The sequence below is a fragment of the Oncorhynchus nerka genome, linkage group LG19 (assembly GCF_034236695.1).
Source record: "Oncorhynchus nerka isolate Pitt River linkage group LG19, Oner_Uvic_2.0, whole genome shotgun sequence".
Classification (NCBI taxonomy): Eukaryota; Metazoa; Chordata; class Actinopteri; order Salmoniformes; family Salmonidae; genus Oncorhynchus; species Oncorhynchus nerka.
Window position 1 is genome coordinate 2,617,308 of NC_088414.1, and position 25,085 is coordinate 2,642,392.

The 25,085-nt window shown below is 43.7% G+C and overlaps 2 protein-coding genes across 2 annotated transcripts; both read left to right on the forward strand.

The window, feature by feature from the left end:
- Positions 1–1,115: 1,115 nt before the first annotated feature.
- Positions 1,116–1,868, forward strand: LOC135562373 (keratin-associated protein 5-4-like). Its single transcript, XM_065004597.1, has one exon. It carries the CDS (start codon positions 1,116–1,118, stop codon positions 1,866–1,868), a length of 753 nt encoding a protein of 250 aa, XP_064860669.1.
- A 2,033-nt stretch (positions 1,869–3,901) lies between these two features.
- LOC115147093 (ral guanine nucleotide dissociation stimulator-like) lies at positions 3,902–25,013 on the forward strand. Its single transcript, XM_065004609.1, has 16 exons — positions 3,902–4,245; positions 5,060–5,134; positions 6,702–6,889; positions 7,334–7,455; positions 9,214–9,429; positions 9,712–9,900; positions 13,625–13,702; positions 18,020–18,106; positions 18,189–18,221; positions 18,308–18,429; positions 18,643–18,735; positions 20,106–20,331; positions 20,636–20,710; positions 21,312–21,569; positions 21,698–21,812; positions 22,063–25,013. The coding sequence occupies exons 1-16, from the start codon at positions 3,995–3,997 to the stop codon at positions 22,236–22,238; spliced, it is 2,304 nt and encodes a 767-aa protein (XP_064860681.1). The 5' UTR covers positions 3,902–3,994; the 3' UTR covers positions 22,239–25,013.
- The last annotated feature ends 72 nt before the right edge of the window (positions 25,014–25,085 follow it).

Genomic DNA, 25,085 nt, shown 5'->3' on the forward strand with positions numbered 1-25,085 from the left:
CATGGTTATCTGGAGTGTGTTGGATGACATACCAGAACAGCCTGACAAGGCCAGGGCCAGAGCCATACTAAAGGGCGGATAGATTGATAGGCAGGCAGGCAGGCAGGCAGGCAGGCAGGCAGGCAGGCAGGCAGGCAGGCAGGACAACAACAGTGCAGCATCTGTGTCCGCTCTCCTTGAGCGATTACATTCCCTAACCCTGCCAAACCCTTCTATGTTTTCTTCTTATCCCCCTTATATGGAAGAGGCTCTCTCTCTTTTACTTCCTTGAAGTGAACTAAAACATACTGTTCGTATACTGTATCCGTGTTCTGGGTGTAGGTGCAGGCTTTTGTTCCAACCAAGCGCTAACACATCCGATTCTCCTACTGAAAGTCTTGAATAAAGACTATGATTAATTTATTAGTAGAACCCACCACGTTACTGGTTGGCCAGAACAAAAAATTGCTGTAGGATGTACATTATATCCTGAACTATAATAGCTCAATGAACGTATCAGTCATGAAACTGAGTGTTTATATAGTCGTAGACATCACAGCATAACTGTTCTCAGATCAGCTTTCTTGGCACAGACTGACACTGATACTGAATACACTGCACATGCTCACTTCAGTAAATATTTATACCACATGTTTTATAATATCAAATATTTGCCCGGCGATATTCAGTCCAGCTCAAAACTTTCTCAACACGTCACAGAAAGGCTGTCTGCCTTCAACGTCAGACTGTTTACCCATGATGCATCATGCACACCATCTGAGGCATGGGTGTCCCCTATCTACGGTTCAACTAAACTGGATAGTTGAATAGAGTCTTGGCAGTGGCATTGTGATCAAAACATTGCATTGTGAATCATTCAGTGCCCTGTGATTTGATTTGATTTGATTTGAGTGCAATCCCAGATAGATGCAGTGCTAAAAAGCCAAAAGCAATTGCAGCTACTTTAAAAACTGGGCTTTTTAAAAAAGAATGTATTTTATAGCATCAAAATATCCTCCAATGTGTCTGCAAGCAAACCTGAGCCCATAATGCCCATTCTCTACCATCACAGCTGTTCAGTCCTCACTCTGTTTTAGAACATCCGCTTCTGCTATCAGCCCTTATCCACATCCTGTATGCCAACCTATAAGAAGGCATGCCCTGTGCTGTGCCCTGTGCCCTGTGCTGTGCCCTGTTCTGTGCCCTGTGCTGTGCCCTGTGCCCTGTGCTGTGCCCTGTGTGCTGTGCCCTGTGCTGTGCCCTGTGCTGTGCCCTGTGCTGTGCCCTGTGCTGTGCCCTGTGCCCTGTGCTGTGCCCTGGGCTGTGCCCTGTGCTGTGCCCTGTGCCCTGTGCTGTGCCCTGTGCTGTTCCCTGTGCTGTGCCCTGTGCCCTGTGCTGTGCCCTGTGCTGTGCCCTGTGCCCTGTGCTGTGCCCTGTGCTGTGCCCTGTGCTGTGCCCTGTGCCCTGTGCTGTGGCCTGTGCTGTGCCCTGTGCTGTGCCCTGTGCTGTGCCCTGTGCTGTGCCCTGTGCCCTGTGCTGTGCCCTGTGCTGTGCCCTGTGCCCTGTGCTGTGCCCTGTGCTGTGCCCTGTGCTGTGCCCTGGGCTGTGCCCTGTGCTGTGCCCTGTGCTGTGCCCTGTGCTGTTCCCTGTGCTGTGCCCTGTGCTGTGCCCTGTGCTGTTCCCTGTGCTGTACCCTGTGCTGTGCCCTGTGCTGTGCCCTGTGCTGTACCCTGTGCTGTGGCCTGTGCTGTTCCCTGTGCTGTTCCCTGTGCTGTGGCCTGTTCTGTGGCCTGTTCTGTGGCCTGTTCTGTGGCCTGTTCTGTGGCCTGTTCTGTGGCCTGTTCTGTGCCCTGTTCTGTGTCGTTCCCTGTGCTGTTTCGTGCTGGTGAACAGCTGGCTGGGGAACCAAAAACTACAGGGAACAGATTGTGGCAAAACATTTGGTTTTGGCCCCAGGCTAGGTGTTAGTTAAATTGGTTTTGGCCCGAGGCTAGGTGTTAGTGAAATTGGGAGGTATTGAGTTGGACTCTGAGAGAAAAATAATCCATAAAAGAACAAATGGGTCACAGGATGGTGGAGTGAATATTGTTTGGCCAGAGTGATATGGGTGTTAGCTACACTCGCACTAACATCTGCTAACCATGTGTATGTGACAAATAAAATTTGATTTGATTTGAAATCAACAGAAGGAGAGAGGCCAAAAGCTTGTGATGTCTGTCACTGGATAATGGGACTATAGCCTAGACCAGAGGCAAATAAAATCCCTTCCTTCTAAAACGTGTCACACAATAATACAAATCATGTGTGAAGGGGAAAATACTGTATTTCACAGCAATATACATGTAGTAGAGGTGATTTTTCAACGCCGACACCGATACCGATTATTGGAGGACCAAAAAAAGCTGCTACCGATTAATCAGCTGATTTTTATTATTTATTTGTAATGACAATTACAACAATACTGAATGAACACTTATTTTAACTTAATATAATACATCAAATACAACTATTTAGCCTCAAATAAATAATGAAACATGTTCAATTTGGTTTACATGATGCAAACATAAAGTGTTGGAGAAGAAAGTAAAAGTGCAATATGTGCCATGTAAGAAAGCTAACGTTTCAGTTCCTTGCTCAGAACATGAGAACATATGAAAGATGGTGGTTCCTTTTAACATGAGTCTTCAATATTCCCAGGTAATAAGTTTTAGGTTGTAGTTATTATAGGAATTATAGGACTATTTCTCTCTCTATACCATTTGTATTTCATATACCTTTGACTATTGGATGTTCTTATAGGCACTTTAGTATTGCCAGTGTAACAGTATAGCTTCCGTCCCTCTCCTCGCCCCTGCCTGGGCTCGAATCAGAAACACATCGACAACAGCCACCCTTGAAGCATCGTTACCCATTGCTCCACAAAAGGTGCGGCCCTTGCAGAGCAAGGGGAACAACTACTCCAAGTCTCAGAGCGAGTGACGTTACCAATTGAAACGCTATTAGCGCGCACCCCGCTAACTAGCTAGCCATTTCACATCGGTTACACCAGCCTAATCTCGGAAGTTGATAGGCTTGAAGTCATAAACAGCTCAATGCTTGAAGCATTGCGAAGAGCTGCTGGCAAAACGCACGAAAGTGCTGTTTAAATGAATGCTTACGAGCCTGCTGCTGTCTACCATCGCTCAGTCAGACTGCTCTATCAAATATCAAATCATAGACTTAATTATAACATAATAACACACAGAAATACGGGCCTTTGGTTGTTAATATGGTCAAATCCGGAAACTATCATTTCGAAAACAAAACATTTATTCTTTCAGTGAAATACGGAACCGTTACGTATTTTATCTAACGGGTGGCATCCCTAAGTCTAAATATTGCTGTTACATTGTACAACCTTCAATGTTATGTCATAATTATGTACAATTCTGGCAAATTAATTACGGTCGTTGTTAGGAATAAATGGTCTTCACACAGTTCGCAACGAGCCAGGCTGCCCAAACTGCTGCATATACCCTGACTGCTTGCACGGAAAGCAATAAAAGTGACACAAAGTGACACAATTTCCCCGTTAGCAGGCAATATTAACTAATATTAACTATTAAATATGCAGGTTTAACTGACTTCTTAACTGACTTGCCCCGTTAAAAAAAGGTGTCCAAAAATACCAATTTCCAATTGTTATGAAAACCTGAAATCGGCCCTAATTAATCGGCCATTCCGATTAATCGGTCAACCTCTAACATGTAGTCTATTAATCAATGGTTATATGTAATGCGTAGTTCGATGTGTAACTAAAGAAAAGCCAGCCCTTACCTTTTGGAGAAATTCCAGAATTAGTATGGACCAGGCTTCATTTTGCTTTCACGTGTGCGGAAAAAAGTAAGAAAGAGTATCTAAACCTCTCTCTCTCTATCTCTCACTTTTTCCCTCTGTCTTTCAGAATGCAACCCATGAGATTGGTGAGGAGGTGGAGGACGGGGTGGTATACACCATCACCCTGCGGAAGGTGCAGATGCTCCACCACCGCCACCACGTTGGTGGCAGCGGGGCCGTTAAGGGCCAACGCTGGCTAGGTGTGGACGCATCGCTCAGCCTGTATGAGACGTGCAAGGTGCGCACCATCAAGGCAGGCACGCTGGAGAAGCTGGTGGAGTACATGGTGGCGGCGTTCCGGGGCAACGACTCCACCTACGTTACCATCTTCCTCTGCACCTACCGCTCCTTCGCCTCCACCAAGCAGGTCCTGGACCTGCTGCTCAACAGGTGAGGAGAGAGGGAGGGATACATTGGTGCATTAATGGATGGATAGATGGATGAATTTGCGGATGTATGCATGGGTGGATCCAATAGTTGATTGCAGGAAGAATTATAGATGGGTGGAAAAGGTGGGTGGATGGAGTGATGCATGAATGACATGATGAATGGAGAGTGTGGATGAGAGGGTGGAGGAATGAATGTCTTGATACAGGGATGGATATATGAATGGATATATAGATAGATAGATAGATAGATAGATAGATAGATAGATAGATAGATAGATAGATAGATAGATGACTAACAAACTGATTTCCACCGGTCTAATGTCCATTGCTCGTGTTTCAAGGCCCAAGCAAGTCTCTTCTTCTTATTGGTGTCCTTTAGTAGTGGTTTCTTTGCAGCAATTCGACCATGAAGGCCTGATTCATCTCCTCTGAACAGTTGATGTTGAGATGTGTCTGTTACTTGAACTCTGTGAAGCATGTATTTGGGCTGCAATCTGAGGTGCAGTTAATTGCCAATTTCTGAGGCTGGTAACTGTAATGACCTTATCCTCTGCAGCAGAGGTAACTCTGGGTCTTCCTTTCCTGTGGCGGTCCTCATGAGAGACAGTTTCATCATAGCGCTTGATGGTTTTTGCGACTGCACTTGAAAAAGCATTCAAAGTTCTTGAAATGTTCCTCATTGACTGACCTTCATGTCTTAAAGTAATGATGGACTGTCATTTCTCTTTGCTTCTTTGAGCTGTTCTTGCCATAATATGGACTTGGTATTTTACCAAATAGGGCTATCTTCTGTATACCAACCCCACCTTGTTCAGGTATGCCAAGCTCCAGCACCTGCCTGGCTCAGAGGGCCACAGACTGACTCATGATGATCGCACAGATCTGAGGAAGTAAGTCTCTGTCTGACTCAGAAACACATTGTGGACAATACTTCTCTCAAATAGCCTCCTTTTCAACACATACTGTACAGTGACAGAAAACAGAGAAACTTACATAATTTTCACATTTTGTTGCCAGGAATGTGTAATATTTACACCTACAAGGCATTATTCTAAGACATAAGAAAGGAAGCCACTTAATCTGTCCTACAAGCTAGTATAGTTGTAGGATCTTAATTTGATCACTCTTTTGTTGCTGAGAATTTTATTTCGACGCAGGAAATGCCGATGAACATCATGATTTACATAGATTCACTGAAAACCTGCACTAACACACTGTTATAGTAACAGTATTCCACTTTTAATGTAGCCTCATTTTGACCAGCTAATATCCTACCCACTGATCAAGAAACATTATGGACTAAACACAGGTCAAATTAAAATCCTACATCTGTGTACCTCTTTTTTTCTCCTTGCCACCAGCACTATTCTGCTGACGTAAGCAGTTGTGCCATTATGGACATTGGATATGTTTCTATTGTGTTCATATACAGTGGGGCAAAAAAGTATTTAGTCAGCCACCAATTGTGCAAGTTCTCCCACTTAAAAAGATGAGAGAGGCCTGTAATTTTCATCATAGGTACACTTCAACTATGACAGACAAAATTAGAAGAAAAAAAATCCAGAAAATCACATTGTAGGATTTTTAATGAATTTATTTGCAAATTATGGTAGAAAATAAGTATTCGGTCAATAACAAAAGTTTATCTCAATACTTTGTTATATACCCTTTGTTGGCAATGACAGAGGTCAAACGTTTTCTGTAAGTCTTCACAAGGTTTTCACCGGGCAACGAAGTAGTGGCTTCGTAAGAAGCATTTCAAGGTCCTGGAGTGGCCTAGCCAGTCTCCAGATCTCAACCCCATAGAAAATCTTTGGAGGGAGTTGAAAGTCCGTGTTGCCCAGCAACAGCCCCAAAACATCACTGCTCTAGAGGAGCTCTGCATGAAGGAATGGGCCAAAATACCAGCAACAGTGTGTGAAAACCTTGTGAAGACTTACAGAAAACGTTTGACCTCTGTCATTGCCAACAAAGGGTATATAACAAAGTATTGAGATAAACTTTTGTTATTGACCGAATACTTATTTTCCACCATAATTTGCAAATAAATTCATTAAAAATCCTACAATGTGATTTTCTGGATTTTTTTTCTCATTTTGTCTGTCATAGTTGAAGTGTACCTGTGATGAAAATTACATGCCTCTCTCATCTTTTTAAGTGGGAGAACTTGCACAATTGGTGGCTGACTAAATACTTTTTTGCCCCACTGTATATACCTTGCCTGTCCTTCTCAGAATTGAATGTATGCTAGTCTCCTTTATTTTCACTCTCCTATCATTTTCCTGTACTTGATACACCCCTCTGTCTATGTACTTTATCTTTCCTATCTCTCAACTCCATTTTCCTCTTTTTTAAATTTTTATTAAAGCTAGAGAAATTTGCCATCCAAACACATGTATTAAACTCTCTCCATCGCGCTCTCTCTCTCTCTCTCTCTCTCTCTCTCTCTCTCCACAGCACAATATCCTCCATCTTGGGGGCATGGCTTGACCAGTACTCTGAGGACTTCTGGAATCCTCCGGAGTACAGCTGCCTGCGACGTCTCATCTCCTACCTGCACCTCAACTTCCCGGGATCGGACCTGGAACGCCGCGCCTGCAACCTCCTGGCCCACTTCCACCGCCGGCAGCTCCAAGAGCCCGAGAGTGAGTGTAAAGACACTCACCTAACCCCCGACTAAACTTACTGTATGTACTTTGAACCCTGACCCCCTGACCCCAGCTGGTCATGTAGAGTCCATATAATTTGTATTAGTGGAAGGCCAGAGATGTTTTGGGTGGTACTCCAAATAAGAGGACACTGCTGTTTGTGAATCCCTTTTTGTGTTACAGACAAAACTGTGTGACGTGTGTGTGACGTGATCGTGGGTGTCATGCAGTAAAAGTAGGACCAGCACAGTCAGATGCTCTATGACACACACCTGTATTAGCTTACGACATTTCGAGCTACATCTTCAACGAAAGTTATATCTGAGTGTGGTCGCCCTCACTTCACTACATTAAGGACTTTACAAACCCCAGCCGCTCATAAAAAGTGGTGAAAGTGTGTTTGACGTAATTAAGCTAATGAGTTGTGATGTCACCCCTCAGTGCTGGGTCATGGCGGCTATCCTTTCACCTTATTGGAGGAGAATGGCTACGAGGATGACCGACTGGACTTTCTGAACTTTGACCCGGCGGTGGTGGCCGAGCAGTTCACCCTCATGGACGCGGTAAGATGCCAAAACATTACAAAACTCAGATTCCCAGCAGCACATGTCCTTGTACTAACAACATATCCTTTATACAGTATTAACTCGGTCTTTGTTCGATTTTTAAATTACATTTAGTCTATTATTTTCCATTATAATTTTCCACCATTGCATTTTTTAGTTACTTTCTTATTGTTTTCAAAAAGTTTGTGTATATTTTCCACGCCAGATTTGAAACAAAATGAAAAATTAAACGCTGTAACTCTGTCCTCTTGTGAGCATTGGAGCCCAGATAGAGTCCTGCACGGGTCCGTTTTTTGGAGCCGCACCCGCCCCACCCCGCCCCACATTCCAAGCCCCACCGGATAATAAACAACAGGACAGATTTTTCTCCAACCAACCCGCATGGAGTTGTTCAGAGAGCCGATCCGTGACCCGCCAAATAACATCAATATATTTAATTGTTTTTATGACTCCAGAGTAGTAGGCTTTTAGGCTATTGCCATTCCCCACATTAATTAATTTGTCTGCATGTCAATATTTGGATACAAGGAAAACATGCCATGAATTAAGAACAATAGGCCCGTCTTCCTATTTTCACAATGCGATGCAGCCACATTGACAACTTAAAACCCTTTGGGAAAAAGCCTTCTAATTAGCCTTCTTCTTACGTAATGAAAGCCTAATAGCCGACAAAACAACATGTTTACATTCAATATGGTTTAGATAATCAAATAGTTTAATTTAAACTTAAATGAACAGTTCCAAGAATCAACTAGATTATTTCAAAAAATTGCCTAGGCTACATTTATTTAGTAGGCTATTTGCTACTCAAACTTTTACCAGCATCACAGGTTTAAACTTTATATGGCCTGTGTATGGTCTAAATGACCTAAAGCCTGAATTAACATAATAATGAACAAATAGTTAACTGAATTATTGTAAATAAATACCTGCTTGCACTTTTTGCACTTTTTATCCATCTACCAGGTTGTTGTCCTCCTTGTCGACAATGACTCCAAAATTCTTCCAAACCGGGGATTTCACTCGCGTAGCATGTTTCCATGATGGTGTAGCCTATTCCACCATCATAACCTTTCTTTTTATTTCTCCTGTTACGTTAGACATTTTCGCATGAGCTTAGGAGTCAGGGAAAGTAAACTTAGCAACATATTGTGGCGTGGTGGAAGGGAATATATAAGCCCTGCACGTGGACAAATTAGGAATGTTTCAGCACCACACAAATAATGGATAGTTCCCCGCTCCACTCTCTCGCTGCGTGGCTGTCTGCCTCACCGCTCACTTAGCCTAATGGACAACACAATTCATCACAACAAGCTCCTGTGTTTGTAAAAAAAAATATTATCTTGATTTAAAAATGTTTTCGAGAATGTTTTCATTCCACCCACCAGTTGATTTTTTTGCGGGTCAACGGCTGGGAACCGTGGGTATGTGACCTGATGCAGGACTATAAAGCCGTGTTAGTTATCTTAGGAAGTGAAGAGAGACAGAAGACACCGAGGGCTTTATGCCCACTCTGCTGCTGAGTTACCACTCATAAACAAATGTCACTCCAAAGGCTTTCCTACGGACTTTTGTTAGGAGACTGGAGTACAGCACACACTTTTATCATTCGAAGCCTTCTAAAGGATCTGCCTGCCTCTCCTTTTCTCTCTCTTCTGTCCATGAGACAGCATGTTAAAGTCATCTAAAATACATTACTGGTTGCGACAAGAGACCATTTTGTTTTATGGTTCTTACTCCCCTTTTTCCTCATAGGAGCTCTTTAAGAAGGTGGTTCCCTACCACTGTCTGGGGAGTATCTGGTCGCACCGGGACAAGAAGGGCAAGGAGCATCTGGCACCCACCATCCGTGCCACTGTCACACAGTTCAACTGCGTCACCAACTGTGTCATCGCCACCTGCTTGAGCGAGCGTTTGCTCAAACCTACACAGCGGGCCAAACTGGTGGAGCGCTGGATCGAAGTGGCCAGGGTGAGGAGCTGTTGTTAGCAGGAGTTGTTCTTGTTGTTGTTGTGGTTGTTGTTGTTGTTGTTGGCATGATATTCTGAGGTGTCTTTGGCTTCAGTTCCTGCAGAGGCACCGTGTGTGTTGTGTAGCATGATGACTACAGTACCCATAATGCTATGTTCAAAATATTTATTTGAGTAAAAAAATGCTTCCCTTTCCTTAATAATACATTGGATTGATATGCCACCGGTGCTTAGTTGGGTTCATTGATATCTCCTTGATATTCATAGTCTTTTTTCCCTTCAGGAGTGTCGAATCCTGAAGAATTTTTCTTCGCTGCGGGCCATCCTTTCTGCTCTGCAGTGCAACCCGGTCCACCGGCTGAAGAGGATGTGGGATGAGGTGTCCAGGGAAAACTTTCGCATCTTCCACGAGTTGTCAGAAATCTTCTCAGACGAAAATAACCATTCGCTCAGCAGAGAGCTGCTCATCAAGGTAGGATGTGTGCGTGTGTCTACAGTGCCAGTAAAAAGTTTGGACACACCTACTCAGTCAAGGGTTTTTCCTTTATTTTGACTATTTTCCACATTGTAGAATTAAAAACTATGAAATAGCACACATGGAATCATGTAGTAACAAAAAAAGTGTTAAACAAATCAAAATATATTCGATATTTGAGATTCTTAGTAGCCACCCTTTGCCTTGATGACAGCTTTGCACACTCTTGGCATTCTCTCAACCAGCTTCACCTGGAATGCTTTTCCAACCGTCTTGATGCAGTTTCCACATATGCTGAGCACTTGTTGGCTGCTTTTCCTTTACTCTGAGGTCCAACTCATCTCAAGCAATCTCAATTGGGTTGAGGTCAGTGATTGTGGAGGCCAGGTCATCTGATGCAGCACTCCATCACTCTCCTTATTGGTCAAATAGCCCTTACATAGCCTAGTAGCCATTGTCCTGTTGAAAAATAAATGATAGTCCCACTAAACTCAAACCATTCATTGCCCAACAATTTCAAATGCAATCGCCGGTTAAAAACTGTTTCTATATGTGCTCAGGCACGCACTTCCTCAACATGATCATAACAGAGAAACCAGACACATGCTCATTGCTCACATGGAGCACTCCAAACAAAAGGCACATGAACTAATTACAAATCTAGAAAATTATTGTTATGAAATTAAACCAAAACTTCTCACAAGTGTAGCAGCTTGTGAACTCTCCAAAAAACATTTCCACTCCAAGAATGAGAATGGTAAATGACTGTAATTAATACATGCATTAACATAAATTAATGTAACCAAATGATCGGGATAAACGGTACATTTACTACTGGTGACATGTGTAATGGGTGTTTTCCCAGGTGTTCTGTTTAGAATGGTGTTTTTCCAGGTGTTCTGTTTAGAATGGTATTTCCCAGGTGTTCTGTTTAGAATGGTATTTCCCAGGTGCGCTGTTTAGAATGGTGTTTTCCCAGGTGTTCTGTTTAGAATGGTATTTCCCAGGTGTTCTGTTTAGAATGGTGTTTTCCCAGGTGTTCTGTTTAGAATGGTGTTTTCCCAGGTGGTCTGTTTAGAATGGTATTTCCCAGGTGTTCTGTTTAGAATGGTATTTCCCAGGTGTTCTGTTTAGTTTGGTGTTTTCCCAGGTGTTCTGTTTAGAATGGTATTTCCCAGGTGTTCTGTTTAGAATGGTGTTTTCCCAGGTGTTCTGTTTAGAATGGTATTTCCCAGGTGTTCTGTTTAGAATGGTATTTCCCAGGTGGTCTGTTTAGAATGGTGTTTTCCCAGGTGTTCTGTTTAGAATGGTATTTCCCAGGTGTTCTGTTTAGTTTGGTGTTTTCCCAGGTGTTCTGTTTAGAATGGTATTTCCCAGGTGTTCTGTTTAGAATGGTATTTCCCAGGTGTTCTGTTTAGAATGGTATTTCCCAGGTGGTCTGTTTAGAATGGTGTTTTCCCAGGTGGTCTGTTTAGAATGGTGTTTTCCCAGGTGTTCTGTTTAGAATGGTGTTTTCCCAGGTGTTCTGTTTAGAATGGTATTTCCCAGGTGTTCTGTTTAGTTTGGTGTTTTCCCAGGTGTTCTGTTTAGAATGGTATTTCCCAGGTGTTCTGTTTAGAATGGTATTTCCCAGGTGTTCTGTTTAGAATGGTATTTCCCAGGTGGTCTGTTTAGAATGGTGTTTTCCCAGGTGTTCTGTTTAGAATGGTGTTTTCCCAGGTGTTCTGTTTAGAATGGTGTTTTTCCAGGTGTTCTGTTTAGAATGGTATTTCCCAGGTGTTCTGTTTAGAATGGTATTTCCCAGGTGTTCTGTTTAAAAAGGTATTTCCCAGGTGTGCTGTTTAGAATGGTATTTCCCAGGTGGTCTGTTTAGAATGGTATTTCCCAGGTGTTCTGTTTAGAATGGTATTTCCCAGGTGGTCTGTTTAGAATGGTATTTCCCAGGTGTGCTGTTTAGAATGGTATTTCCCAGGTGGTCTGTTTAGAATGGTATTTCCCAGGTGTTCTGTTTAGAATGGTATTTCCCAGGTGTGCTGTTTAGAATGGTATTTCCCAGGTGGTCTGTTTAGAATGGTATTTCCCAGGTGTTCTGTTTAAAATGGTATTTCCCAGGTGTGCTGTTTAGAATGGTATTTCCCAGGTGGTCTGTTTAGAATGGTATTTCCCAGGTGTTCTGTTTAGAATGGTATTTCCCAGGTGGTCTGTTTAGAATGGTATTTCCCAGGTGTTCTGTTTAGAATGGTATTTCCCAGGTGGTCTGTTTAGAATGGTATTTCCCAGGTGTTCTGTTTAGTTTGGTGTATTCCCGCGAATCGCCTTCTGGCAAAAGTTTGAAAATGACCTTTTAATGGCTGCTTCATTACACGAGTTGTTGAGATGCATTACCTTAACATCCTGTTAAGATGCATTACCATAATCTAAATGTGATCTCTGTCATTCTGAGCACCGTGGGTTATGCACCCAATGCATATGGGTCATGTACATTTTGCAAATGGCCGGTAAATTAAAATCTTCCCGGTCACGGGAATGTGTGCGTGCATGTGCATGCATTATGTATTTGGGGGGCAGAATCAGTAAAGCATTAATAAATATGTTATACACTTACACACAGTTGAGTGATATGATTTCCTTTGTGTGGGGTCACACCCCTCTAGGACTACCCCTACACACACACTGATGGTGTCATCACTCAGGATCAGATGACAGGGTGTGGCTGACACCCCCTGCAGTAAGTAGCATAATAGGGGAACTAACGTGTGACGTGTGTCGCGCTTGGTGCCCAAAAAGGGCATTCTGAAATTAAATTTGTGACACATAAAAACAAGACTTTATTCAGGTAGTTGAATAGACAGCAAATCAATTTCTCCACCATCAAACGTATGGAATTCTGTCGTCAGGAGTTTCCCATCTTAATGTAATATCTTGGTGAAATGTCTGGTCATCTTCCCTATGAGTAGAGTACTTACCTAACAATGTCTGGTCATCTTCCCTATGAGTAGAGTACTTACCTAACAATGTCTGGTCATCTTCCCTATGAGTAGAGTACTTACCTAACAATGTCTGGTCATCTTCCCTATGAGTAGAGTACTTACCTAACAATGTCTGGTCATCTTCCCTATGAGTAGAGTACTTACCTAACAATGTATGGCGCTTTGTGCACTTGGGAACATGATTCATTTAGCTAATCCATTATCAACTGTTCTGTAACAGAACAGAATAGAACAGAACGATATAAAGGGCAGGTCATGGGTGGTTGGTCTTCACTTGGACGTGGGGTGTGTTTGTTTGGAGGGATAGTAACTAAGCCCACTTACGCACATGTGGAACCCTAACATTCCCCAAATTCCAAAGCACACACACACACACAGATGTCAGGGCATCTAGAGGTAGCCATTATGTGTGTATTAAGGATGGGTAGGTGTGTTATTGGGGGGGGTGGGGAATCCCCCAGTGACATCATAGCATGGTGGTAGGCTGTGCCAGTTGAGGATATGCCTACTCTGCCTGTTCCTCTGAAGTAGAATGTGGGAGTCTGTATGTTCACCATTTCATAGCTTGATAAAGGACAGGATGCATTCCAGGAAAAAGTGTGTATTCTTCCATTTAATTAACCGTGTTTAACCAAACAAAAACAGAAACCCGTGTTATTTGATCGCTGAAATAGGGGCTTAGGCATTTGATCTCACTGGGGTTTTTGTTGTCTGTTCTTCTCCCTGTCTAGGAGGGCACGTCCAAATTTGCCACCCTGGAAATAAACCCCAAACGAGCCCAGAAGAGACAGCAGCAGCCCCGAGACCTGGTAAGGACATTAAGATATAAGGAATGCAACAAAGGAGGGGGAGATTGACTGGACAGAGAGAGAGAGATAAAGGCCTAAAAAGATTGATTGAAGATAGAAAAAGTGGCTTTAGGGAAATGGAGGATGACATGAAAAGCAGGGAGGGAGTGAAGAGAGAAATTAAATGACCTGGCAGACAGATTTAAAGAGAGAAGAGGGTAAAGGGGAGCTCAAAAAATGAAAGTGAAAGCGTGAGAGTCAGAGAGAAAAATAGAGAGAGGGATATAGAGGGGAGGGAAAAGAGAGAAAGACAGGGAAAGAAAGAAGGGAGAGAGAGATATACAGTTGAAGTCTGAAGTTTACATACACTTAGGTTGGAGTCATTAAAACTAGTTTTTCTACCACTCCACAAATTTCTTGTTAACAAACTATAGTTTTGGCAAGTCGGTTAGTGCATCTACTTGTGCATGACACAAGTAATTTCTCCAACAACTGTTTACAGACAGATTATTTAACTTATTATTCACTGTATCACAATTCCAGTGGGTCAGAAGTTTACAAACACTAAGTTGACTGTGCCTTTAAACAGCTTGGAAAATTCCAGAAAATTATGTTATGGCTTTAGAAGCTTTTGATAGGCTAATTGACATAATTTGAGTCAATTGGACATGTACCTGTGGATGTATTTCAAGGCCTACCTTCAAACTCAGTGCCTCTTTGCTTGACATCATGGGAAAATCAAAAGAAATCAGCCAAGACCTCAGAAAAAAAGATTGTAGACCACCACAAGTCTGGTTCATCCTTGGGAGAAATTTCCAAACGCCTGAAGGTACCACGTTCATCTGTACAAACAATAGTATACAAGAGTATACAAGGAAGTTACACTCAGCAAGGAAGTTACACTCAGCAAGGAAGTTACACTCAGCAAGGAAGTTACACTCAGCAAGGACGTTACACTCAGCAAGGACGTTACACTCAGCAAGGACGTTACACTCAGCAAGGACGTTACACTCAGCAAGGAAGTTACACTCAGCAAGGACGTTACACTCAGCAAGGAAGTTACACTCAGCAAAGAAGTTACACTCAGCAAGGACGTTACACTCAGCAAGGACGTTACACTCAGCAAGGACGTTACACTCAGCAAGGAAGTTACACTCAGCAAGGAAGTTACACTCAGCAAGGAAGTTACACTCAGCAAGGACGTTACACTCAGCAAGGACGTTACACTCAGCAAGGACGTTACACTCAGCAAGGACGTTACACTCAGCAAGGACGTTACACTCAGCAAGGAAGTTATCCAGCTCTGTCAGGAGGAAAAGGGCCAAAATTCACCCAATTTATTGTGGGAAGCTTGTGGAAGGCTACCCGAAATGTTTGACCCAAGTTAAACAATTTAAAGGCAATGCTCCCAAATACTAATTGAGTGTATGTAAACTTCTGACCCACTGGGAATGTGATGAAAGAAATAAAAGCTGAAATAAATCATTATCTGTCACGTTCTGTCCATCGTTCGTATGTGTTTTCCTTGTTTTAGTGTTGGTCAGGACGTGAGCTGGGTGGGCATTCTATGTTGTGTATCTGGTTTGTCTATTTCTATGTTTGGCCTGATATGGTTCTCAATCAGAGGCAGGTGTTAGTCATTGTCTCTGATTGGGAACCATATTTAGGTAGCCTGTGTTGTGTTTTGTGGGTGATTGTTCCTGTCTCTGTGTTTGCACCAGATAGGACTGTTTAGGTTTTCACTTTTCTTGTTTTGTATAGTCTGTTCATGTATAGTCGTCTTTATTAAAAACATGAATAACCACCACGCTGCATTTTGGTCCGCCTCTCTTTCACCAGAAGAAAACCCTTACATAATGATAATCTACTATTATTCTGACATTTCACATTCTTAAAGTAAAGTGGTGATCCTAACTGACCTAATACAGGGACTTTTTACTTGGATTAAATGTCAGGAATTGTGAAAAACTGAGTTTAAATGTATTTGGCTAAGGTGTATGTAAACTTCCGACTTCAACTGCCTATTTCAAGAGACAGATAGGGAGAGAGAGAAGGAGGTGCCAGATGTAATGAAAGCACTCCCATCTTGGCCCTATTGATAAGACCGGTGGGAGTAATTGGGTTGTGTCAATTAACGCTCCAGCGGATAAGATCCATCGAACAGAAAACAAGCAGCCCCTCTCTCTGTCCTCACTGAACTCTGCTGACGCATTCACTTTAACACATACACACAACACACAGGTGTGCATAGTCATTCATAGACAAACACATACACACAAACAAAACGCTCTCCACTTGCCCTTTCACTCTCACTTGTCTTATCCTCTTTAAAATCACTGTCTTTGAAATTGGCCCACTTTGTAGCAAATGACTGTCATGGATGCATCTAATGTAGATAGCTTAGAGGAACAGTATTTTTATTTTCAAAATTAAGGGGTTCATAGTTATTTGCTCTCTCTCGGTGGTGGATAGAAGGGAGACACACCTTGTCATGCCCTGGCCTTAGTTATCTTTATTTTCTTTATTATTTGGTTAGGTCAGGGTGTGACATGGGGGATTTATGTGTTTGGCCTGGTCTAGGGGTTTTTGTATGTTTATGGGGCTGTGTCCTTTCTAGGTAGTTTGTATGTCTATAGTTACCTAGATTGGTTCTCAATTAGAGGCAGCTGTCTATCGTTGGCTCTGATTGGGAACCATATTTAGGCAGCCATATTCTGTGGGTACTTTGTGGGTGATTGTTTCCATGTCTGTGTTTGTTTCGGTTTTCACATTTATTGTTTTGTATTTTGTAGTGTTCTCGTTTGTCGTCGATATTAAAGATGTTGAACACTAACCACGCTGCATTTTGGTCCTCCTCTCCTGCAGCGGAAGAAAACCATTACACACGTCTAGTGGTTATTTATGGAAATCATTCTTACTCGCAAAAGGCTCACAGCTCAATCTACAGGCGTGGCCAAAAGTTTTGAGAATGACACAAATATGAATTTCCACAAAGTTTGCTGCTTCAGTATCTTTAGATATTTTGTCAGATGTTACTGTGGAATACTGACGTATAATTGCAAGCATTTCATAAGTGTCAAAGGATTTTATTGACAATTACTTGAAGTTGATGCAAAGAGTCAATATTTGCAGTGTTGACCCTTCTTTTTCAAGACCTCTGCAATCCGCCCTGACATGCTGTCAATTAACTTCTGACTGATGGCAGCCCATTCTTGCATAATCAGTGCTTGGAGTTTGTTAGAATTTGTGGGGTTTTGTTTGTCCCACCCGCCTCTTGAGGATTGACCACAAGTGCTCAATGGGATTAAGGGCTGGGGAGTTTCCTGGCCATGGACCCAAAATATCGATGCGTTGTTCCCCGAGCCACTTAGCTATCACTTTTGGCATTGTTCCTCACCAAACTGTTCCTGGATGGTTGGGAGAAGTTGCTCTCTTAGGATGTGTTGGTACCATTCTTTATTCATGGCTGTGTTCTTAGGAAAAATGTGAGTGAGCCCACTCCCTTGGCTGAGAAGCAACCCCACACATGAATGGTCTCAGGATGCTTTACTGTTGGCATGACACAGGACTGATGGTAGCGCTCACCTTGTCTTCTCCGGACAAGCTTTTTTCCAGATGCCCCAAACAATCAGAAAGGGCATTCATCAGAGAAAATGACTTTATCCCAGTCCTCAGCAGTCCAATCCCTGTACCTTTTGCAGAATATCAGTCTGTCCCTGATGTTTTTCCTGTAGAGAAGTGGCTTCTTTGCTGCCCTTCTTGATACCAGGCCATCCTCCAAATGTCTTCGCCTCCCTGTGCGTGCAGATGCACTCACACCTGCCTGCTGTCATTCCTGAGCAAGCTCTGTACTGGTGGTGCCCCGATCCCGCAGCTGAATCAACTTTAGGAAACAGTCCTGGCACTTGCTGGACTTTCTTGGGCTCCCTGAAGCCTTCTTCACAACAATTGAACCGCTCTCCTTGAAGTTCTTGATGATCCGATAAATGGTTGATTTAGGTGCAATCTTACTGGCAGCAATATCCTTGCCTGTGAAGCTCTTTTTGTGCAAAGCAATGATGACGGCATGTGTTTCCTTGCAGGTAACCATGATTGACAGAGGAAGAGCAATTATTAAACTGGGAACAATAGCCAACTGGAGATAGTTCTTTAACCTAATCATTGTACGCAGAGGGAGATGAATAAATATTTTTATTTATTTTCATCTACATGTGTCCTCAGCGGGGGGGGGGAGTCTGTAATGCATTATTTCATCACTAGCAAAGTCATGCATACACACACACACACACACACACTAACCCCAGTCTCTGTCTGTCTGTCTGTGTGTGTGTATTTCAGAGTGTGATGCAGGGGACCATTCCCTACCTGGGTACTTTCCTGACAGACCTAGTCATGATGGATACTGCCATGAAGGACTACCTGGACGTGAGAGTCACACACACGCACGCTTGAACACACACCTTCTTAAACAATTTCTGTTCTAAAGAACATATTTTCTTGCTTACAGGGAGGGCTGATACATTTTGAGAAGAGGAGGAAGGTAAGGAATGCAACATGTATTTAATGAGTGATGATGATGAAGATGAACACCGCATACTTACCCTTATATTTCCTCTGGTCTTGTAGGAGTTTGAGGTGATTGCCCAGATCAAGCTTCTGCAGCTGGCCTGCAACAATTATAACTTCACCCGCAACAAGAGTTTCCGACAGTGGTTCTCCGGTGTGGACAAACTCACTGAGGCCGAGAGGTAAGAGAAGGAACAGAGACTATTCTGTTAGAAATACACTAAATCATATTTTCATAAACACTAGAAATAGATTATGGTGGGTGTGACAAACAGTATGTATTAGAATGGAAGGGTGGGAGAGAGGAGAGGGACAGTGGAAGAGAGGGAAGGGGAGGACCAGACACTTGAAAAGACAGGAACACACACATGCTCTTCTTCGTGTGCTTTCCACAGCTACAGTCAGTCGTGTGAGATCGAGCCGCTGTCGGCGTCGGCCTCAAATACTCTGAAAAAGAAGAACACAGGAATCATCAAACGCTGGAGCGAGTGAGTAAAGAAGGAAATCCTCCCAAAATGAATGCAGAAAGTATTTCTGTTCAATGGGTGCAATATGGGTCCGATTCAGTCTTAGGAAAAGTACATCTTTTAAACTCACCGTATTCATTCGTGTAACGTGCTCTGCATCCTTCTCTGCAATGTTTTATTAAACAACTGAAAACCTTTACGCACAAAAGAAAGATTAATTCTGAAAATTGCCACATTCATTTCTTCAACCGATTGTAATATTGGAAGATTAGTGTATATAGAATTATAATAGGGAGAATAGTGTACAATAGTAGACTATACCCTCCTCTATTGCCTGCACTAACCATGGACCTGTGTGAAAATGCTAATTCATTACTTAAAAATCATACAATGTGATTTTCTGGATTTTTAGATTCCGTCTCTCACAGTTGAAGTGTACCTATGATAAAAATTACAGACCTCTACATGCTTTCTAAGTAGGAAAACCTGCAAAATCGGCAGTGTATCAAATACTAGTTCTCCCCACTGTATCTGCTCCACTTTAGGCCCTCCTCCTTCTCTCCAATCCTTACATCTTATGGTTTGACAGGAAGAGGGAAATAGGGTAATAAACCATCATTTCTACCTTCAGGGGATCGGACCTGACCTAAACCCCTCCTTCGCCTAATCCACATATGTCCATCCGCTTCCCCTATAGCAATCCTGTGACTTTCTCCCGTTCACCCAACACGTTCCAAAGCCATCTGTCTCCTACAGATAACCATTAACTTTGGATATAAAAACTAGTCTCTTTCCTTTATATGCTTCTGAGTATTACAATGTTCCAAGTTTCACCCAGAATCTAACATAAGTAAGTAAGCATTCTAGATACAGGAAATATATATTTTTAAGTCAGTTCCAATACCATATTTACAATGTGCAGGGATACTTGAGTGATGGAGGTAGATGAGTACAGCGGTAAGGGGACCGGATATAACCGGATATAAGATAAGCAGAGTAGAAGACGCTTGTATGTGAGTGGGTTTGTGGGTGTGCAGAGTCAGTTTAAATGTGTGCGCATATTATGTGTGAGCAAATGATGGAGTGAGTGTTTGTGTGTGTGTTCATTTATTCCATCTCCACCTCAACCCAATGGCGGGATGAATAGCATGCTGTTGTCATGCTTAAATTCAAGGTCAGAATACGTGTATCGAGAAGTGCATTAAAAGGGAATTACATTCCAATTACGCGTTCTTAACTCGGGTCGGAATTCCCTTCTAATGATTTGCAGTCGATTTGTGTCAACGTTTCATTTATTTGACTCATTCCTCTTTCTCTTACTCTTCCTCTCATACTGAATTTTCTTTCCCATCTCTCCCTCCTCCCTCTCATTCCTTCACACCCTCTTTCAGTCGCCAGCCGGCCAGCTCGGAGCCAGGCTACTGCAGTGCGGGCAGCTCTCACTCCAAGTCCTTTGACCAGCTGCGCTACGCCCCCTGCTTGGGGGGCTCAAGTGGAGGTGGAAGGGGTGACGGAGCAGACTCCCTGAGCGTCACCTCAGCCGGCTCCAGCAGCTCCGACGTCGAGGAGATCAATATCAGCTTCATCTCCGACTCGCCTGACGCCCACGAGCGAAAGGTGAGAGAGATGTTTTATTTATCAATTTACACTGGAAGGTAAGTTCAGAATACACTCCTATTTACAACGGAGACATGTCAGAGGACAGTGTGCTATTGAATTCTGTCATTGTTGATGTCTGTAAGCAGGAAGTTGCTTCTCTGTGTAATATGTTGATGTCATATCATTGAGTCTACCTTTAAAGACCATGATACCAGTATGATCACTATAGCGGTGTCATAGCATATTATAACTCTTCCAGCCCACAAGAAACAGCCCATGTGAAGCCCACTGGTGACTGTAGCTCTTAATTCCTTTTCTGTAGACCTCCACGCCTTCCGTAAAACATTCCAATTCCACGTTAGGGAAGTGCGGCCCCTTGCCTGACCTGGCACCCACGGTACTATTTACTACTTCCTCTAGTCCTTCTGTTTCACCTACACTAGCTTGTGGCCATTTCACACTACCATCAAAGGACTGTGCTGTTTGCACTGTTTCTATCTATCTGTGTGACGTCACCATTACATCACCCCTGCAGCCATTTTTTGGGGCGAGAATGGCGTGTGCATGTTGAGTAGTTTTGATTTATGCGTCTGCTCACGTTGATCATCACCGCACTTTGACCTGTTTGTTTTGACTGGTTTCATTTGTTGTGTCTTTAATTGGGGATGAAGAGTTCACCTTGTATCCATACTGCTCATAACAACTCAATAGAAGTAGCATTGTGGGTCTCACCCGGTCGCACATTCATCACTCCATATTTTTCATTGTGTTTTCTTCATGCATGTCATGTTAATGGCATGTTCAAGTCATACAAGCACTATCCCATTACTCATAATGTAAAACAACACCAGTCTCAATTCCAGTGTTCCCAAATGTTTGTCAAAATACACTGGAATTCATTCAACAGTTTCCAAACATGTGAAATGTACCTGTTTAAGATGCATTGCTTTCCTTGATTGCATTTCAATAGTCCCCCTTCTCTCTTGGTCTCTCTCCAGTTCTGGGAGTCCACTTCTCTGTCCTCCTTGGACGCCTCTGGTGTGGGATCTGGCTCGGGCTCCAGCAGCGCCTCCTCCTCCTCCATGTCCTCCACGCCCGTGGTAGGGGCCGGCTCCCGCTCGCACAAGCGCTCCGTGTCGGGTGTGTCCAACTACTCGTCGCTGTCACTGCCCCTCTACAACCAGCAGGTGGACGATTGCTGCATCATCCGGGTCAGCCTGGACGTGGACAACGGCAACATGTACAAGAGCATCTTGGTGAGCTGCTGCGTTCGTGATGATTATGGTAGATTGGAAAGAGAAATTCCCTACCAATGTGTTTGGTGGTTGTGGCGTCTGGTTGAGCCAATCCCAATGTCTTAATGTGGTCATAACGTGATCTCCAGGTGACCAGTCAGGACAAGACGCCGGCGGTGATCAGGAAGGCCATGGTGAAACACAACCTGGACCGGGAGAGAGCGGAGGACTACGAACTGCTGCAGAAGATCTCTGAGGAGAAAGGTCAGTCAGCTGTCTGTCATGCTCACCTCAAGACTGGAATCTGAAAGTTACAAACCTCAGAGTTGATGCATTTTGAACTACATTCTAAAGTTACAAACATTTCCGTGTTCCTAACCCATTTCTATAAGCCTTGTCTAACTATCTCTACAGTCCATCTTCTCACCCATATTTTAACATTCCATTTTGTCTGTTGGTTCAATGTGTCTTTTAACCATACCTGTGTTTCTTTTGCACCCCCTTCCCTCCACAGAGCTGAAGATTCCAGACAATGCCAACGTTTTCTATGCCATGAACTCCTCGGCCAACTACGACTTTGTCCTGAAGAAACGTGGCTTCCCCAAGGTGGGCCGGACCAAGCATGTGGCCAGCTCCACACTGCCGCGCATGAAGCAGAATGGCCTGAAAATCGGCAAGGGCATCTTCTGAGGGGCTACACCATGTCCTCGCCCACCTCCCGCTTCCTGCTGGGCTCTCTGGGTGCCACCTTTTAGTACCACCCTTGATGTACCATGGTAGAGGGGCCAGCCGCCAGCTCGGTCTTGTGTTCGCCGTCTGAGCGTCAAAGCCTCAGAGGACTAATACAGCTGAGTGGGATGAAAGCCCTATAGGCCAATGAACTTGCACAAATCACTTCCTGTTAGCTTCAGCTCTCTGTGGACGTCCTAATCGATAGTGAGCACTCAAGAAGGAAAACTGAGGGGAAATGGTAACTGCATTTTATCCAGGTGCGTCTGAAAATGCCTTCCCTCTAAAGGAGTTACACTCCCTGTCATTTCTACAGAACCCTCCCTCAGCCGATGCAGCGTGTGTGCGTGTGCGTGTGTGTGTGTGTGTGTGTGTGTGTGTGTGTGTGTGTGTGTGTGTGTGTGTGTAAAGTATTCAAGCACTCAGAGAAAGAGCGAGAGAGAGATGGAAACATGAATGTTGTATTGTGAAATGAACCGTGGTCTTTAAATGTCTAGTCTTTTTGTTCTATGTAGTGTAAAGGAAAAAAAGAAGAATGAAAGGACTGTTCTGGTCTGCTCCCTCCTTTATTTCTCTATTTCATTAAGGCCTGTTTTCCTTGTGTACCAGGGTAGGGGGTCAGTTAATTCAGGAGATAAATGAAAGAGAGGAAAAGAAAGAACTCTAATTAAAACATACTAGTCCACTCCGCGTGTGCCAAAGAGCAGAGAAGAGTGGACTATGAGATATGATCATAGAGATTGCAGTGGGGGAGTGAGTTTGCTTGCTGTTGAGAGATTCCTTGCACAGATGTGTGATTCTTTGTCTATGACTCTGATAGAAGATAATCTGATATGATGAGTCCTTGGTTTGTAGTACCCCGTGTCTATCCATTTCTTACAGTATTGCAGCACTTATGATCAAACCTAACGTCCCTAATTATCAGCAGCCAGGTCAGTGGTATTGTGGATTACAGTGTTAAAGCCTGTGTTCGTGCTCAAAGGGATTTCTGAAATGATTGACTTTTTGACTGTGACCGTGTCACACTGTGTCCTGTGCATGACAGTAAACATTCTAAAAGGGACACAGGATTGGGTCTCTATCAGAGGGCAGGCTATATGTAGGCTGGCTATACTTTACTTCTATAGCCTTTTTACATAATGTGCCAACCTGAACCATAGTGTGCTGGCTGGCTCTGATATTGTATTTTAACATGGTCCTTTCCAGCACAGTTCCAGCCACTATGGTTGATGCATAACTAGGCCAGCGCAGTACAGCTTGGCTCAGCGCAGTACAGCTTGGCTCAGCGCAGTACAGCTTGGCTCAGCGCAGTACAGCTTGGCTCAGCGCAGTACAGCTTGGCTCAGCGCAGTACAGCTTGGCCCAGCTCAGTACAGCTTGGCTCAGCTCAGTACAGCTTGGCTCAGCGCAGTACAGCTTGGCTCAGCGCAGTACAGTAGTGTAAAAAGGGTATGTTTTCAGGTGCTATAATGATCGTTTTTCATATGTCAATTATCATAAGGATGGGTGGTCATAGGGGAGTGGCTATATGGACACTCCTGGTGCCCAAATTGCTGATGTTTTTTGTGCAGTGAGAGTCGAGTGGAGTGTTGGAAGCCATTTTGTAGAGTCGAGTGGAGTGTTGGAAGCCATTTTGTAGAGTCGAGTGGAGTGTTGGAAGCCATTTTGTAGAGTCGAGTGGAGTGTTGGAAGCCATTTTGTAGAGTCGAGTGGTGACCAACGGATCCAGTTCAGTCATTTCAGACAGTCTTCCTGATGTGCCGTTCCCAGCAAGCTAGTTTAATGCTTGTGGCTAAAAACTTCAGCGAGAACTTGAAACTTGTCGGTCGAGGTTGGGACTTGGGAGTGTTCAGAATCCTTTAGTTTTTGTCTAATTAATAATTGTACAAAATGTAACGTTAGAGGTTTATGTCGTAGTAGTACATTTTCGGTGAAAATCACTATTGACTACCCTATCTACTTCCCTATCCTTACTGCGTCAAGCCGTGAAGGACACGGCGCCCTGTGTCGCGTTGGCTTGATGTGCAAACTCTCCCCATTGAGCAGTGTAGCATAACGGTGACATCCATCTAGATGACTACCAACATTACAAGTTATTTTTCATGTAGGCTGCTATCCAACTCAAAATAAAATCAAGTGGGATGGAACAAATTGGAGATGGTGACCAAATCCAGATGACCAATACTACAAGTTATTTCTCCCTTTCTATTGCCAGTTTTAACTAGCGCCACGCTGCTGTTGCCAGCTAGCCAGCATAAACTAGCTGGGAAGGGCCTATCAGGACGACTGACTGAACCAAATCCACACTCGACTCTCAGCTGCGCGACATATGTCTATCACCTTTTAAGGTATGACCCAGGTGCAGACAGTGTTGAAGAAACAAAAGTGTATTATTTAAACAGAGGCAGGCAAACGACAGGTCAAGGCAGGCAGAGGTCAATAATCCAGAGAGAGTGTAAGGCACCGGAACAGCAGACGGGCTCATGGTCAGGTCAGGCAGAGGTCAATAATCCAGAGAGAGTGTAAGGCACCGGAACAGCAGACGGGCTCATGGTCAGGTCAGGCAGAGGTCAATAATCCAGAGTAGAGTGTAAGGCACCGGAATAGCAGACGGGCTCATGGTCAAGGCAGGCAGAGGTCAATAATCCAGAGAGAGTGTAAGGCACCGGAACAGCAGACGGGCTCATGGTCAGGTCAGGCAGAGGTCAATAATCCAGAGAGAGTGTAAGGCACCGGAACAGCAGACGGGCTCATGGTCAGGTCAGGCAGAGGTCAATAATCCAGAGAGAGTGTAAGGCACCGGAACAG

Bases quoted from the DNA above. Each gene is read 5' to 3' on its own strand.
- LOC135562373 (XM_065004597.1), top strand. From the start codon at position 1,116: ATGCCAACCTATAAGAAGGCATGCCCTGTGCTGTGCCCTGTGCCCTGT.
- LOC115147093 (XM_065004609.1), top strand. From the start codon at position 3,995: ATGCTCCACCACCGCCACCACGTTGGTGGCAGCGGGGCCGTTAAGGGC. The intron at 18,430-18,642 runs GTAAGAGAAGGA...TGCTTTCCACAG, and splicing joins AAACTCACTGAGGCCGAGAG to CTACAGTCAGTCGTGTGAGA. The intron at 18,736-20,105 runs GTGAGTAAAGAA...ACCCTCTTTCAG, and splicing joins ATCATCAAACGCTGGAGCGA to TCGCCAGCCGGCCAGCTCGG.